Raw genomic sequence first — 19,419 nt, 5'->3', positions numbered from 1 at the left:
ATTTATGCAGTACATTTTGCCTGTTGGTTAGACTACCAGAAGCCACGCAGCCAGTCAGTCGATCAGGACTGCTAACTAGTGTATTTAGCTGTTTAAAAATTAACTCGGTCATGCCGGCTGGGAAAAAGCTAAGGAATTCATAGGCACATACATGTGCGATACTTTGTAGGGTTTAAATTTTGCAAGTAGGAAGAAAAATAGATAAAATTACACTTATTCATTGACTTTTTAGGCGTATGGAACATCTTTTTTATGAATGTACGTGCTAGCGAATATAGTCCCACCCCGCTTTTGGGTGAACATTTTTCAAAATTGGGGGTGGGACTATACTCGCCAGTTACATCATAAAAAAGATGTTCCATACGCCTAAAAAGTCAATGAATAAGTGTAATTTTATCTATTTTTCTTCCTACTTGCAAATTTTTTTTTTTTTTTTTTTAAGTTTTTTATTTTTTCGGTTTTGTAGTGTCCCTAGACCTAGACCTAAATGCTAGGATCATTCATGGTTGACCTAAAAAAAAAAAAAAAAAAAAAAAATTTCAAGATATTTTGTATTTTTAATATGAAAATTGATAATTTGTATTCATAAATCATAGTCTATTAATGATTTTAAAATGCATTGAATTTGAATGCATTTTGAAATCATTAATAGATTATGACATGAATACCAAGTATTTTTTTTTTTTTTTTAATTTCTGAAATTTTTCGAAAATTTGGGGTGGGACTTTACTCGAAGGTGGGATTATACTCGCGTCAGTACGGTATTAGGTTGAATGTAGAATGACATCTTGTATTTTTCACAAAACCAACCTGATTCTAAATAAGAAGGAATTTATAGAGTGAAGATAAGGGTTACAAAAATTTGTTAACAATCTGGAGTCACATTTTTCAGGACAACTGCCTTGATTCTAAATATGGAAAAATATATACAGCAAAGACAAGTGTTCTTAGAACAATTATAAAACTATCTTGGATCCAAATAGGTATTCAATTTCTCCAAATTCTTCGTTTGTTTTTTCTTTCTTAGTTTGTATTAAATAATTAACTTTTTTTTTAAATAAGTAAATTTGAAGCAAAACTTCTATCTACAGCAAAATTAAATTGTCAGACTTTGTGAAATTAGTTACATTTTCTTAGAACATTTCTTACTTTACAATCTGTGCTTACTATTAAAGTAATTAAAGAAAGTATTTCAACCAAACCAAATGCGTAACTTGTTTAAGATACCATGCATTCACTAACCAAAATAACTTGCAAAAACAATTAATTTCAACTAAAATAAGAACAAATATCTTTAAAAAATTTAAAAAAATTAATCAATCCATCATATGAGTGTATCAATTTTGTATCTACACCAGTAGTCTTTTGAATTTGAATCCAGAAATTTGTCACATTTTTGTTCATCTAAGGAGTCACAGGTTCTTGAGATGGGGCCATGTTCTGAGATCAGAGACAAATGCTCAAGGGGGGAAGGGACACTTTTCGTCAAGCCATGCAAAAAACAAGAAATAATTGGGAAATTTTAGTTTTTCAGCAAAATAATCTCCTTTTTTCTTCCATTATCAAAGAGATTAGAACCAAAGAGACCCGTCTCCATCATGTCTGTGTGTCGCTCGTGGAGATCAAAATAGTGTACCTTCGTATTTTAATATTATAAAGAATTGCAACATTTAAAAGATATCCATATCTCAAAATCCATTTTTACTTTGTATTTGCAACCGACTAATACATTGCTACATGGTATCACAATAGTAGATACAAATACAACTAAGCTGCACTCACATGATAAATTATAGTTAGTCAAATCAAATTGAAAAAAAAAATATTTCTACACTGACTGACACTGGATATCGATAGATAGATGGCCCTGACTCAACCTGTCTGCTATGCATGGTTCTTACTATGTGATGGTTGTCCAGGGAGACAAAAATGACACATGGCAAAAATAGCAAACTAATGAAACAATAATATTAATTTGCCATTTTCTTTTTGTGAATAATTGAATATACCAAGTCTGTGAATTTTTTATTAGCAATTCTTTTCCATGTTCAAGGCCAGGTTTTTTTAAATAATGAAAATGACAAGGTCGCCTTCTCCAAACCTTATTCAAATATTCAACTTCAGTGTCAAAACTTAATTACAAACTAATTTGGTTAGTTTTGGTTATATTCATCTATTAAAAGGCAGTTAATAATACTACAATGATTCGCATGCCTTTTTCTGTTAATATTTTTATTTAAACTTTTTTGTATTTTTAATTTGCTATTGTTCACTGAAAATTCTAGCTCCATTCTTCTACCTAGCATTGTAACACCAGTGTCATGATGCTAGGCAAAACAAGATTTTTTTTTGCGGAAAATTGCAGTGAAGAACAGGAAAAGCCCAAGCTGAATTTAACACAACAGAAAAATGCACACATAAAAATCACAGTATCAACTACCTGTACAGTGACAACATCTTTATGCAGTACCCTATATACCAATTGGTTTCACTGCTTCTCTTTCGTGTACTCAATGAATGGCGCTATGTGGTACTCAATGTATGGTGCTATTTAGTACTCAACTGTTAAATCAGCTGTACACCCTCGTGTACCATAGTAATATGGAAGAGCCCTGATCTGCAAACCATCAGTACGAAGAGTAACACAATGGTACCAAGAGAGATCAGCGCTCTGAATACCTTAATCTACCAAACAGAGGGTGTATAATTTTTAATGGGAGTCGCCCATTCAGGTAAACCCATTTGAAATACACACTCCCTGTGTGGAAGATCCAAGGTCAAGTCTTCCATTGGGGGAACTGGAATACCATACAGTTTAATACCAATGGTACACTGTGTGTCAAGACCTTTTTTGTACACATAGTACTTCACAGAGATGTTGTCCGGCTGTGTAACTAAATTACAAGCTTAATTGTATTCTTTTTATTAATCACTATTAGTTTTTTTCTTTGTAAACTTAAAATATCGCCAACAAAATCAAAGGAAAACAGGTAACTCACAGTACAGGTGAAGAAGCAGTGCATGCATGGTAGGAAAGACACAGGATGACAGGCGAGTAGCAAACACAAAGATGAACGTATGGTAGGTAGGAGGAAGGAAACAACAGGTGGGAGCGGGCAAACAAAAGGAGGCATGCAAATAGAAAACCTTACCCTTACCATTTCTGTTCTCACAATCTGCTGGTTTCATTTGTATTGGGTGTCTCATCTGAAATAAAGCAAAACAAAAGGAAACCAATTAGTATTCAAATTTGTTTGTATTCAAATTCGTTAGTATTCAATTAGTATTCAAATTTGTAACAAAATATCAACATTGTAATACATGTACTCAGGCAGTTTGAAATTAAGCTACATGAAGTGGTCTTGATATTCAATGTCTTCATCTGTTTCCAACAAGCATGTGAAATACAAATTCTGTTTTTTATTCGTTGTTATTTCTTTCATTTTTGCACCCCCTAATTTCAGCCATACAGAATTCCTGGTATCAATTTAAAGGAACATATTTATTTTCAAAAAGCATTTCACTGCATGAAACTTGTCTTATACATCATCATCATAATCATCATCTTCTTTACACAGTTATATGCAAACAGGCCTCCATTGGATGATTCCATTTAAAATCAACATTACCCACATGGAAAATTCTTCCACAAAGGGAGTACAAATTTCTAATGGAATGAGCACTAAGCATTCCATTTTAATTTCATACACATTGGGCAGCTCCATTTTAATTTCATACACTCTCTGAGAGAGATTCAACCTGAATCTTTTCAAATAAGAATTAGTCATGTACTAATTTTTCATTAGGAATTCATACTCTCCCTGTGAAAGATACTTCCAAAATCTTCCACAGGGTGAGTGTGGACTAGCTCATTACTACTCCATCTGTTATATGACCATACCATGAAATATTTACAATATACCACAAGCAGGTTGCATGACCATGTGTGTGCAATCACTTACAACTGACAACGATTCTACCTTCATAGAAATCTAATTCAATTTCAACCAACACAAACTATAAGAGACATGTTTCAATACTCAATTACATCACAAGGATAATACACTTTAGACTGTCAGTTGTCGCAAGTAATTTCTATTCCGTTTTGACGTCACAAAAGAAAAATGGTCACCACATGTTATAAAACACTGCGAAAAATACTTGCTATGTATGCGCGCCATACCAGGGCTCCAGGTGACCTGTCATGTGCATCGAAATGGGCTATTCAATTTATCTTGCTATCTTCAGTAGATAGCAAATTATAGTCAAGTAATTATCTTCAGTAGATAGCAAATTATAGTGTTAAAATTAATTATAATCTTTGAAATTCACCGTGCCCCTGTGAAAGATTTTTAAAAGTCTTCAACAGAGGGAGTATGTTTTTCAAATGGCATTACCTATTGTTTATTATTTTTGAAAGCCACACTCCCCCTGTATGTGGTGTTAGCCATTACCTGTGTCTTTCACAACTGGAGTGAGTATTTCAAATAGAAGTTACTCTATTGCATATTCTATTTAAAACCCATACTCCCTCAGTGGAAGACTTAAACTTAATCTTCCACAGGGGTAGTGTGGATTTCAAATGGAATAGCCTAATACATCCCTGGTCATCTTTTATTTAATCAACTCCTCATGTTTCCCGTCATTTGCAATGATTTCAACCGTAACTGACATATGTTAGAAACTATGATAAGTGTTGCAGTACAACAAATCCATGCTTAAAGAAAAAGGGAGAGGTTAAAAAAAATCAATGTAAAATGGTAATAAGATCCCTGCGCATTGAGCATTTCAATTGCAAATATGTATTTAAATAGAGCATGTTGTTTTATACAAAATGACACCTCTAGGATATTATAAATATAGAATGGGAGTCAGCAGAAGCACTTTGAATAATTGATTAGCATTGATTCCAATGAGATTTCTGCAATTAAAAATACATCCCAGTTGTGTATTCGTAATAACCACCATACTTCATTTTGATCACAAGCCACAGAAATGTACTAGTTTTAAATTGGTTTATTGCTTTACATTAACAAGAAAATATGAACGTTGGCTTTTGGAGCAATTGGCAAACAATAATTCATAAACTTAAGGCTATAAGCACCACTTGAAAAATCTTCTATAAATACTCATCAATGGATCGTATCTATCATATCTTACTATTTATTTTTAGACTTGCGTTTCAACCACTGAACGCTCCACTATAAAAACCTCCTTCAATGCACACTCTTAAAAGTTATTGATTTTTTTTCTCAAAAAAATATTCATGCGAAATATCCATTTCTCTGCATTTGATCAATTCAAAATGAACGTCACGCATGCTGTGATACTAACAATACAAATATGGACTAGCAATATATTGCTGGTGTTGAATTGATCATTTGAGAAGACGAACATGTACGAGAGTTACAAATCTGTATTGAATAAATGATTATGGCACATATCGTAGTAAACTAGACAATCTTGAAAGCTTTCATGCTTCATTATGACATAAATGAGTCTGCTGTACCACGCTGCCCAGGAATGAGGAATAGAGCTTGTTGTAAGAGTTCACTAACTTCAATTAGTGTTTCTTTATTTCATTAGTTTATACATTTTGCATGGCCACTTCATAATTGTAACATTAATGAAGCTTGTTACAAATAGCTGAAACTTGCATCCCATTTTGGTCAATGGCATTTGATTTAATCATTTTGACTGTCTTTTTTCTCTTTAAATGAATACGGCTAGCAAAGAAAATTTGGTTGAAGCAGGATTCTAGTCTCTGGTTTGCGTGAACAGCCCTACCATCTTAGCAAGCCAGCTTTGATGCCGATGGACGATGATCCCAATTACCAAAATATTGGCTCGGATGTGGGTCAGAGTGCTGACATGTCAGAATCACAGCCACATTAAAATACAACCCAAGAAGTGACAGTAGAGGGGATCAGTGAAGATGGAACTTTTTATAAAATACTTAAATAAATAGTAAACAATATATACAGAGAAACTGACCAGGTAACAAGTGGTTTTAAAAGGCAAAGGCAGCTGAATGAACTGAATATACAACTGTTTAGCAATTATACCAAATTTAAGATTAACATATCTTCAGGTCAAAATAATTACCTTTTAATTGTTAACTTGTAAAACCTAGATTTTATCCATAAGTTGTACACTTATTTGCAAACCCATACTGCAGAAAAAAAGTTTATAACAGGTTCTTACAGGTACATCAATATAATGCTAAATTCATACAGAAGACAAAATTGTGCAAAACTGGGTGAAACTGTTGAGCGCAAACATTGCTGCCATGCAGATTGCTAGCTAGGAAACCCTTAACCTTTTCATGAGAGCGTTTTAGGTAACAAGAGTGACATGCTATGATGGATGTACACGGGCTACTGAGTCTGTATCGTGATTCTATATCAATAGTGCCTTGTCTCTCATGATATCTTTGTATGCCATCGCACTGGACAATAAAATCCATAACGCATTGACCAGACCACTTGTGTTACAACCCAGGTACAACCGTATAAAATCTACTCAGCCAATGTTTGGACCCCGGTTTGCGTCTACCAAATCACGACTCAGATTTCACCCTGTGTCAACATTAATCCAATGTGGAAGCTAGCATCCATTTCCGAGTGTGCAAGGCGGAACTCTTATTTAGAAATGGCGCATAGGGAGAGCGAGTCATTTTTATGGAGGGCGAGAGTCGGGAGACAACAGGGACATACATGAACTGGGTCGGCGTAAAAAGACCGTTGAAGTGTTGCAAATATCTTGGGGCTACAATTGATGTGTTTAAACAATTCTGGCAAACATTGAAAATGAGGAACTGCCATTATGTGACATTTACATCTTTCAGCGATATCGCAGACAACTTGCCAATTGAAAAACGATGTTCACATCACTTCTAATACATACACCGAGTCGGCAACCTTGATGCCAAATTAAAATTCAACACAGCTCAAACGTAAATGTTGCATGAAGAAATTATCCATTTTTATAACAGTAATTTTATCATCATTTACCTACTTTGACGTAATAAAAAATATGGCCTGACATGGTTGCGCATATGAAATCATCCTACACGTTTGCTTTTAGCTTTATTGCCATAAAAATCTATTGTCATGTCTGTTGCTATAGCAACCACTAGTAACGCTCACGATGTTAGGGTACAATAACTGTAACCGACAATCAATTTATCTGGTATGTCACTAGGACCAAACAGGCTCTAACACTATTCCATTATTAAATTGAACCAGGCACGGAAACGGCCAGCGTGTATCGTGTCTTTCTTGATTTTGTGGCGTACACTTAAATGGCATAACATGGGAACCATTGATGGTCAGACAATTAGCAAATATGTAATGATGGACGGGTTGGGTTTCAAAACTGCAATTTTGAATTGTAAATTAGGCAATTAGCAATTACAGCATGTGGGAAAGATGAAAATTACAGGTAATTTACCCAGTTCTTTTCTATACTTGCTGGTTCACTAAAGGGACTATTTTTAAATGATTACTGTTTTCAGGGATGAAAGTGGCTGAAAAATGCCTGAAATATGTCAAACCTGTCTATGTATCATATTTGTGACCAAATTGCAGGATATTAATCTCAGAATGTCTGAAATTGCAAGAAAACTTACCTCCCTCCCTGTGTTTTCTTGCTATCACACTTTAATTCTACTAGCGAGATTCCACTGTCACATTTATCGTTCTTTATATTCAACAAATTTTAATAAAAAATCTCACTCTATATAGTACTATTGTAATAGTAAAATCGTTCATTTTTAAGGAAAATTGTGTTGTTTTGTAAAGTGAAGGGATGAAAGTGACGGTTATGAATGAGGTTAATAATTTTGCATCAGTAATATATGGACATTGTGAAAAATCTTAACATTTTGCTTTGGACCTTGGAATATCCATTGGTTTAAAGGCAAAATGTTTAGATTTTTCACAATGCCCTCCAAATAACCGATGCACAGTTAAACCTCTCAAGAAGTATGCTAGAATTTATAGTTAAATTTAGACCAAACAACAGGTGTTTTTAACAGCAATTCTTGAAACTCTGAAATAATCCGGGTACGTTTTCATAAGTCTTAGCTACGCGATTGGCCCAGAAAAATACATCCCAGAGCAAAGAGAATGATCATCTTTAGCAATCCTAAACCTATCCAGCTTATTATCCATCTCATTGATATCCTCCATCTTCCCATGTTTCAAGATGATGATTATTGACTCTGGACGGTAAGAAGTAGATTATGTAATCCGACGCCCTGTCTGGACAATACAATAACGGCATAGTTTATCTACTCTATATAACGCCAACATTAGCTGGATGACGCGGGATGAATTCTAACGACTGTTAAAGCTATACAATGGTTATAATGGATACTCATTTCATGTTGCTTTCACTTGATCTTTCTACCTGTCTGTGTGTCTGTCTGTCTGTATGTCTTTCCCTCTCTCTCACTCACTCGCTCTATCTTACTGCATCTCTCTCTCTCTTCTGTCTTTATCCATCTGCCTATCTTTACTCCCAACTCTCTCTCTCTCTCTCTTAAACACATACATCCACAAAATTATGAATTTCATCAGATATATGGTATTATTATATTGAATTTGATTTAATCTGACAGACTTAATTGGTAAGGGAATTGTGAGATTTTCTTTTCTGTGCTCCCTAGTTTGCATGCAATTCAGTAGCAGCAATCAATTTGCACACTAATCTCCCTTCTACTGTTTCATTTAGATTGTCCATTTCACCTCGCTATATATAATACGACGAGATCACAAAATTGAATCAAATGCCTTGCCAACGGATTTCTGGTGTACAAGAGAAAATTAACTTGGGAGATAACTGCTTCAAAGTACAGTGTACTTCAATTATAAAGCAAGACCACTGTTCTTGACATGTTAAATGGTGGGATCAATCACTCTTTTGAAGTTCACATTCAAAATCAAAATGTCATTGTATTACTCTTATCTTAGTTTGTGTTTTTCTGTCTTGCTTCTTTCAAGTATGAATTGATTTTGAGGATTATCCAATTCATTGATTGGATGAGATCACAATAAGTTTTGTACATCTTGCCAGATACAAACTTGACCTTAACCCCAATTTGCTACTTGCATGGTTCCGCCAATATGCACTATGTGCGGGGAGAGTCTCGAACTGGCAGCAAGAGAAGGCACTGAAAGGAAGAACTTTGTAATGTTATATAACTGGTTCAATTCCTATTCATGTATGCTGCCAGTTCGAAGATCACACTACACATAGTGCACAATGGCGGAACCATGCAAGTAGCGAATAGAGGTGGTTTGGGTGGGGTGCCCTGTTTCAAAGAGGGCACCCAGGGTGTGGGATTTTGTGTGATTCGCTAGAGATAGGTTAATATCCCTTAAGTTAATACTAAACAACATTTTAGTTATTACAGTTGAAGGGCAACCTTTCCAAACCAATTTCAATTCTAACATTTTATTGCACAGATCCTGTCAAAATTATGAATCATTCGAGTTATTTTTTGAAGCAAAATGTAATCAATTAATTTGCTGAACATGTTTCTTTCAACTCAACTGCATCTAGAACCATATCTGATGACATTTATTGTGACATATATCAACTGATAAAGTTCATAATCAATTGAGGCCTCACCTCTATCTATGCTGTTATCTTCTTTTGAAACAAGAATGACATCTTTTCTAAGATGTCTTATATCAAGATGCATAATTATCCTCATTCTCTTACCTAGCACACAATGTCAATGGGTATTCTATTTGAAATCCATACACCCCCTGTGGAAGACACACACTTAACTTCCTCAAAGGGGGTGTAGATTTTAAATGGAGTCACCCAGTTTGGTAACCCCATTTGAAATCTACACCCCTGTGTGGGATATTAAGGTCATATCTTCCATAGGGGTGTATGGATTTTAACTGGAATTGCTCAATGTTCAGAGTAATCAAAACTGATCACGCTATGTTCTCATTTTATTTTTAATGCCAAGTCATTTGGATCTAACATTTATTTGTTCAAATCAATAGTTGGATTCATGTTTGAAGTGGTTTTTCAATATAGACTGTTGAAAGCCTGGCAAATTGTCAATCTCTCTGATTGTATTGGGCTTTATACAGTCAACTAGGTTTATCTGATGACATTTACAATTTATACGAGGTTTTCACTTTTCATGCAATTTTACACGCAACTCTCGGAACATTTATGAGCAAACTAGGGCTAATTTGGTCTACTAAATGATGTCATGTCATGCTTGATAACCCAACCTAGTGCCCTGAAACCTAATAAGAGTACCATACCCCCTCAGTGGCTAACTATGGACAAAAAGAAAAGAAAAGTGATTTCTGTGAAAAATGTATTTGCCGTAGACTGAAAATTCATTTTATAAAATTGACGAAGAGTTAAGTGGTGTCAAGTACAAGAACCTATATTTTCTGCACCTTACAGCAGCAGGCCTTGCATCAATTTATTGCTTTTTACAAATCCTTGATATCTGAACAGGTGATAAAAGCACTATCTTGATCTTTATATCTATGCCAAAAAAAGCATGCATTTATGCATTATATTTGCACAAACAACTCAACTGACACAATATGGTCTCATTTGAGCATGATTGTGAAACAAATCGGGGATCTTGGTACATGTATTAAACAAAATTTTAAATTATATGCAGTCTTACATGGATAGCTGTTTAACCAGTACATCATTTAAATAAGAGGAGTGATTGAATTTTATTTTAATTTGGGAATGAACTAGATGGAATCAGTGGCGTAGCCTCATAGGGGCACAGGGCCTCAAATCAATTGCAAAATTTAGAAAATCCCATAGGAAAATAGCCAAAAAAACGGCTTGTTTATAAAAAAAATTCTGTGAATGGTACAAAAGATGCCGATATTTTTGTGAAAATAATAATCCAGACAGCAGTATCAATCATAATCACAACCTTCATGCCATATCCCTATTTTATATAAGATGCAAGTCAATCAGAAATATTACTTTGTAATGCCGCAATTGAATTTGGAAGAACCTATAATGGATTTAACAAATACATGCTTACAAATATCAGGTCATTTTCTTTAAGTTCTTTGAATTCAAATCATAAACATCTGCACTGAAAAATAATCAATTGTGAGGTAAATTTTGGCTCTATATTAATCACTGAATCAGCTTCAGAAGCCATTAAGTATTAAGTGAAATAATGCTGCAATTTTTTAGTAAATACTTTGAACAAATTTTTGCAGTAAATCCTTGTATAAAATAATTTCAGTCATGTTCGCACACTAAATTATGCAATATTACTCATCCTGATAATCGCATTTCCCTATATAAGATTAATGTTAGTTGTATTATTAGCTCAAGATGGTTGCTTCATAAACAAGAAATTTGAGCAGTAAGAGACGGAAGAACACAGAAATGCACTATTATCACATTAGCACTATCTCCTTATTTCCATTTGACCTTTATAGCTCGCCGTTTTATAAACGGAGACCTACAAAATTAATGAGCTTTGCTATTAAAATCACTGGCGTAGCTACGTTGATTGGATTTGTTTTTTTCCCCAGTTAAGTAACTGTAATGGCTATGCTGTTGACCCATGTATTGATCTTCAGTCTTCCCATACTGCCCAACGGTAAAATAGCGTAATCGCATCCCATGAGTGCCAAATTTGCCACTGCTCTAAGGAGCTTTTAATCTCTATAAATAATAATGATTTCTGGATCTGGATTGTTTTTTCTGTTCAAGCAGGTACCTGCATCTCAACTGAGGTTGTGAACTTGTTCAAAATGTGAACATGTATGTACCAGGCAATGACTTTCAACGCCATTTTAAGCGTATGTCAAATATGGGTTGATCCTTCATGTAATTATTTTGTGTAAGCTAATCCTAATCCTAACCCCCAATTCTAATCCTAAACTAACCCTAACCTTAACCCTAACCGTATGTAAAATTACATTAAGGAATAAACCAAATATGCAAACAGTTTCATAATTTGTCTATTTTACCAACAAAAAAACACCACTGCAATGTCCAGCAACAGACTAACCTCCTTAGTGTATTTAATATTTATAATTTGCATATATTGCAGTGCATTTTGGGGTAGTGTTCCTTCTTTCAATACTACTGACCTACCCAGCTAGGGATGATTACTTCACTTGGTTTTCTCCTTTAAATCTCTGGGCAATTCAAAATAAGACAATGTTGACAGCAGGTCTTTAAAGACATCATTTAGTGCTTGCATGGCTTATTAGCAAGATGGAGCAGAATTAAGGGGGCTTCCATAATGGTCTGCTAAATACTGTGTGTGACACCTACTTCAAGTCAGCGAATTCCCTTTGTCAATGGTTGAGGCAGGTCGGAGCCTTCAGGCCATATTTTTCCGTTTGGGTAATTTTACTTAAATAATACAATTTATTTCTGCAGGATAATACATTGATCTTGTAGGCAATGAGTCCAGCTACTGGTCACATTGTATTTCCATATATTGCAGTTCTTGAGTTCTAAATAATAGACCATTTCGCTATTCCTCCTCCCAGGAAATATCATGCACATGGGGAAAAATAAAACACATTACAATGAGCTTTGAGATCTCATGTACTGAACCCATACCTTTCCCTGTTAGTGTGAGCTTAATATTTCTAAATATTAGAGCACAAACACAGCAAGTTAGGCACCACTCCGACTCGCCTTAGGCTTCCATTTAGATATTGAGAGTTTGGTTAATCTGTTTGCGTTCGAAAATAACATTTTCACAAACAAAATTTTTCAAGAACACAACCAAAGTTCCCACTTTTTTCAGGAGTAAATTAATTCTATTCATCTACCTGGTATAAAATATTAGATAATTTTCATTTACATACAGAAGCTGGTATGTTCAGATGTACGCCATTGGTTTCAAAAGGGTCAGAATTTCGGCGTGAATCATATAATCGATTCTCGCAAAGATTCTCGTAAACAGGTTTGCGTGAATCAAAGTTGATTCCTGCAAACGTTTGTAGTTTACACAGAAGTTGATTTGCGAGAATCAAATGATTCCCGCAAATTTATTCTGCAAAAATCAAGATTGATTCTTGCAGTGTGAAATAAAACTCTGACCCTGTTTCAATATTATTTTGCATCTTAGCAGCAACATGCAGTGCCTGAAACCACAGAGACACTAAAATTTGACATGAACAAACATGACAAGTCTTCATTGAGCCAGTTTTGCACTAAATGATCCGTTTGAAATCAAAATTGATCTCATATTTTCATTTCTCACCGCAGTCAATAATTTATGAAGAAAGAATCTGCAGAGATTTGTAACCGCTTGACAAAGTTAAACACTGGCTGCTGTCGTATATCCAACACTATTCTCGGTGGACCATATATATCAGCATTTCTCAACGGGAGGATTTACTCTGCAAGCCTGTGTGGCAACGTAAAATCACTAAGTCTCTCTTTATTTGCTGATATTTGAGCAACTAATAAAGAAACAAATCTAGTAGGACATAGTTGGGTCAAGATCACATCATTGATTAGTTGCTGAGGAGTTACTAAGGAGTGAACAGTAACTCAAGCTGCAAAGTCACCTGCGTATACAGGGTGGTTTGTCTAAGCAATTGATAAATCAATGATTTTACCATTTACAGACATCAAAATGAAGATTACACTTGGTTTATTGAGAGTACATGTAGGAAAATGGAATCCTAAGCAGTGAGCATTGTATATAAGCCTGAGCGATACATATCTGCGGCAAATCAGCTTAATCCACAATTTCTTGCAGACTCGATGGATTAACATAAATTCTTAACATTATGCCGAGTGTGGACTCATCTGAATATATTTAGCACAATGAATTTTGTACAAAGAGATTCTCTCGCTCTTTCTCTCTCTCACTCACTCTCTCTGCACTGATCCATGTCCTTCCCCTTCCATGCTTGGGGTCATCCCGTCGGAATAGAAGTCATATTCTACATCTCCTCTCTCACACCGGATCATCCATTCTCAGCACATCAGATATGCATGGCTGTGCCGGCCAACACAGCCTAGTTTCCAAGTTTCTTATTGACCATACATTGATTTTTCTCTCCCCTTTCAGCATCTTCCAAACAAACTTGATCTTCAGGTTGATCATTTTGATAACTACAAACAAATCCTAACACTACAATTCAAAATGATCTCAATTTAGTGACACAGTTCACCAAGCTCTATTTAACAATCATGGCACAAGATTTGAGACCAAGACGTGGAGTATGAGGTTTTTGTAACCAGCACATTCAAAAGATCATCTGTGAATGTACAAAACATATTGGGTTAAAGACTTCTGCCATAACATATCAGCCTATTGGGTTATCAGCAGTCATGCCCTGGATCTTACTGGGAGGTGATGTCAAATATCCAACAAAATGTGATTTCAGCACAACATGCAAATATTTAAAAAAGTGACTGCATCAGTCTGATGTAACACAATTTATAAGTATTACTGTGGAAACCACCTCATTCACCTTAACAATATCCAAATCTAAAAATAAAATATTAAAAACCAAAAACTATTTTGTCAAGGGGATTGCGTGTTCATTTCTAGTGATGACATTCAATATGAACCTCAAAGCGTGCACAATTGTTTGATCAAGAAACTCATGGTTTATAATTGGTTGACATTGTAATGCTTCAATGGAAGCTTGATTTTGATCATTTAGGATTCAGAGTTATCAAGCTGCCATATATATAATAGTAATACAGCACATTTTTCTTCACATCTCAGCCTTGCCAGAGCATGTACTGCAATTACTACATCAAAATATTGTCATTTGCTGAATTAGCCAATGTGATGCCAGCAATTGAATCAGCCAATCAGGATGCACATCATGTCAGGTTTTGAGTTTTGAGGAGTGCGAGCGCGATCACACTCCTCCGCACTTGTTAAATGATCATAAGTAATCTTTAAGCTTACATCACATTTTTAAAAGCATAAATCACTCCTCATTCACAAAATAGCACTCCTCACAAGTTTGAGGAGTGCTATTTATCACACTCCATATTTACTTCCTCGGGTGTCACATGGGCTCAATCTTGCACAAGAACTGTAACTGCAACTTTGATAATTGCATTAAAATTAAACACATTTGTCGGCTCAAAATCATGCAAATCTGAGTGCTCAAGAAAAGACATCCAAGCAGTAAAACAGACAAACATGATGTCTCTAAATCCCCACGATACACAAATTACGTTGAATCATTCATATCGCACCAACATCATAGTAAAAACAATAAACTGTGCACCCTAAATAGGCTAACATATTGGTAATATTCACTATGTTGTCAGTGGCGACAGACTCATTAGGAACACACATTAATCCACCGGAGGCAGAGGGGTGTGTAATATGGACTTGTAATGAATCAGATTACAACCCAAAAAACACATTTTCACGGTGTCTTCAAATTCATCTTAACTACTTAATATGCGGCTTTTAAGCTGTCGCGACTCCCTCTTGCTGGTGATGTACTAAGTATCACGAGATGCAGAAGTTTACGAGATGCGTACATACTCCTCATGACAACTACACCCACACACAACCGTCACCTCTTAGAATTGTTCACACAAAAAAGTACATTAATATGCCAAACAACAATGAACACAAACATTTGCAGCTGGTAATCCTTGCAATAAACTTGCTTTAAACTACCATTTTTAGAATTGAATATATAGAAGCGCAAGATTTTGATATTAGCCAATACTGGTGAATTTATGATCCACTGCTGTGCCTTTGTTTTAATCATGATAAAAAAATGATAACATCTGGACACTAGGTTATCAACGACATACCGCAGGGAACTGTTATTACGTTATTCTCAATGCAAATAAATAAAGTCTGTATCCAAGATAAAATTGTGAGTTTCTTTCAAGTATAGTATCACTGCACACCAAAATCATCTTGCCATTTCTCAATGAGTTTACTTAACACTCTACCGTCTCACACTGACTTACAAATAGCTACCTCTTAACTAAACACAAGTTTGATATTTTAACACTTCTCGGTAGTTTTCTCAATTTGGGGCTAAAAAGTATTTCTTTTGAAGCAAACATTTATCGCTCGTATATATTTGTGTCGCTCTACGAGTTGACTGCACATCTGAGGTAAATGTTACTTGACATCCTCCTCCGGGTCAATCATAGTCTTATTGCAAGTCTTCTTAAACATTATTCTTCTTATCTTACAAGAATTTTTCCTCATTTCAAATCATAAAACACAGAGGAGGGTTTTGGTGAGCTCATCACCAAAATCTTTGTTTAAAACTGATGAGATGTGAAAGGAGTAACCTTATCAAACATTTATATATTTTTTAATAAACTAAATTTTGAAGTTAAATCGTAGAAGCAGACTTGAACAAGTCTAAATCATGCGTATAGCTATCCAATATTCAGGTGTTTAGACTAAGTTGTCCATGCAAGCCAAGTGTGAAAGCAATAATTTAGACCTAGTAGGTCAGCCAGCTGTCTGCGACGGTGCATCGGTGCACAACGACTAGCGAATGGTCTCTTACATCATTGCTATCCGGCAATAGGTTATGTCCCATAACACAATGTAACAACGAGATGCTCACTCAATCGGTTAAGAATTACCATTTTCTTCACGGTACACAGTCTCAACTCCCCAACCTCTCCACGCAATTTGCTTACAAATCCTCTATGGAGTATGGATAAAATATTATCACATCCAAAATAGGTGAGTAGGTGGGGGAGCTTCGCCGTAATAACCCTACAAAACGTTTGGAACCTAATATCTGCAGGCAGGTCTAACCACCTGATAACCTGTTTCTCATATATGATCATCTAGTGCAATCACCTCTGATACACATGGGTCGGTTCTTCACACCACAACTAGAGCACAACTCTCTCAATCTGTGGCAAATATAAACATTTCAATATCATCTTTGCAATCTATGCATTATGAGACAACATTTTTGATATGCGGTGTGTACCCCCCGACAGTCTATCGGCAATGTGGGCAAATTATTGTTCACTATTAATGTGTCGATATAACCAAGTGTTAATATTGCACACATTCCAGCATGATGGATAGCAATTCACACGTAACAGCACATGTGTGTATACGTAATCCACGCATCATAATTCACCTTTAATAGCGGCATCGCATGATGAATTTGGATAGCATGACTGGGGGTGTTTCAAAAGTGTTAACGTCTTTTTTGACAATAAAAAGCCCCAAACGTGAAGTTCCAAAGGTAGCTGCATAAACATTGCCTCACAGGTGAGCAATTTCTGTCACTGTGTGATAAGAAGTTACCTGTAGCATATTACAAGACAGACTTTGACTTTCTCAGGCAAATTGACAACCTGTTAGCCACAAGTCTCAATACCTTATGATCAACCTTGTCAAGGAACCAACTGATAAATATATAAACCAAAACAACCCTGAAATCTCACAAAGGTTACACCGATCCACTAATGAGCTTATTACAAGCCAGGCATCCAACTTAATTGCTTCTTAGGATTGCCTCATCTTCATCTGCAATCCAAGCATAAATGTCAACGATTTAACAGCCAGCTAGAAGTATACAAACATTTACATGGCTCATTTAACTCAATACTTTCATAGTGAAAATGGGCAAAATACAAACCACCAAATGATGCAATGACCCGTATATAGACCGTATGCATAATGCACTTGACCTTGGTAACGATATGTGATATCCAGACGTAGCCACTTGAACAGGTGCACTGGACTATTACACTGTATCTTATTGCTGGTTGATGATGATATGAGAGCTCTTTGGAAACTGTATATCAAACTGCTCTTATCATTTATACTCTTTGAATAGCGGAACCTTTTCTTACCAACATCTCTTCCTCTGGTGCCTCACTATGGACCACAATGGCCTCATCCCAATGGCATAGTTCAATAACCTCAATTAAACAATCATAATGCAAAATTTGACCTAAAGATTCAGAGTATGAGTTGTTGTACCCACATTTTCAAAGGTCATTCAATGAATGTGCAAATGTATTGGGGTTAAAGAACTGTGCCTTGATAGATGAGCATGTTGTGGATCCTAATGCCAATTCTGGTCTGCAGGCAACAGCAACAATTTTCACTGTTACAGCTAAAAGTGGGACTTGTTTAGTCCATTTTGGCTTCCTTGAGGTAATGTTATCAGTTCATGCTCCAGTGAGCCCAGAATTAAATCTCTTTGACTCAAAGAACTGGAGTGCTTACATATACGATCAAAGGTGGTGCATCGATACATGCTCGAAGTAACTACAACCTTGGACTAACATCACTGCCTAAAGGAAGGCAAATGGATAGTCCCATGAATCCTACTGTTTGGCAAATCCTTGTAGACAAGCAGGATCTGGTCTCATAAACTCTCAAAACTATCCTAATTAGCCCATGAATTAGTCTAGAAATCAGGACCTGCTTAAAGGTATGCAGCACCAAAGACCCACTATTGTAGCTTGAAACCTGATCTTCAACTCCAAAAGCACTTTTGCGTCTTGTGTTTCTGAAGAAGAAAATTTGACACAATAAGGAGGAGCACTTGGACTTGATTTCACAGTGACTTGTAATGCATTATAATACCCAAATCCATCTTTACTTTCAAATTATAACCACCTTACAACAGTCTATATGGGACTTTCTATGGTAAGTTTTAAGGTAAACGATGCACTACGTGCCTCTTTTAAAATCAAGCCCAATGCTACTCCAGTCTTTAACAAGTGTGATGCAAATTTCCTAACTGATGGCATGAGACGTGCCCTCCCCCTTCTCTTAGAGTCTCTTATGTAGAAAGACTTCAGTCTGAATGGAGAAGCCATCATACTGACGTGACACAAGTTACACTGTATATAACATGTTTGTTATCAGCAGCAAATACACTTTAATGCACCTGCAATACTTTTGTGGCATTAAATGTTGCAACTGGGAAACCATCAAAGTCAGCAAATTTATACAATTCTTAAATTGCATATTGCAAAATAACACTTGTGTACAATCCTTGGAAGTTCTTGCACACAAATATTACATGCTTATTTTTGCTTATTAATTTTTCACTATTTTAACAGTTCTGAAATAGTTTAACTGTTCTGGAGAATTTTCAGTTTCTTTCATTGGTTTCAAACAGCTACAGCTACATAGTAATAGGTCAAGAATATTTTCGCTGGCTTTTAAATTTGTGGTTCTGAAATGAACTCTGATGAAAATAAAACCCAGCGAAAATGTCTCGCTACATCAAGTATATACAGTGGATGACATCAGTCAAGAAATTTGCCCATCCATTGAATGGATACTTACTCCTGGCATCATTTTAACATTATGCATTGCATTTTGTGCTTCCAAAGCTGCCGACCTCTTGTGAAATGTTACAAAACAGCATCCTGTAGAAAGAAAGAAAGAGAAAGGAAAAAAAAGATAGGTTAATTCCATGG

General features: G+C 35.6%; 1 protein-coding gene across 21 annotated transcripts in view; it reads right to left on the bottom strand.

The window, feature by feature from the left end:
• Positions 1-19,419, bottom strand: part of LOC140138118 (CUGBP Elav-like family member 2) — a 229,497-nt gene that overhangs the window by 72,971 nt on the left and 137,107 nt on the right. For 19 of the 21 annotated variants that reach the window (XM_072160020.1, XM_072160019.1, XM_072160029.1 and 16 more), the window contains 2 exons: positions 19,286-19,368; positions 3,153-3,207 (listed from right to left, as the gene is read on the bottom strand). In XM_072160020.1, the coding sequence (XP_072016121.1) occupies positions 3,153-3,207; positions 19,286-19,368 (138 nt within the window). The remainder of the gene's footprint in view (positions 1-3,152; positions 3,208-19,285; positions 19,369-19,419) is intronic. The other 2 variants (XM_072160040.1, XM_072160025.1) reach the window with 1 other exon arrangement.

Source organism: Amphiura filiformis, chromosome 17 (assembly GCF_039555335.1).
Source record: "Amphiura filiformis chromosome 17, Afil_fr2py, whole genome shotgun sequence".
Taxonomy (NCBI): domain Eukaryota; kingdom Metazoa; phylum Echinodermata; class Ophiuroidea; order Amphilepidida; family Amphiuridae; genus Amphiura; species Amphiura filiformis.
The sequence above is the reverse complement of the archived record's forward strand: the minus strand, read 5'-3'. Positions and strand labels throughout refer to the sequence as shown.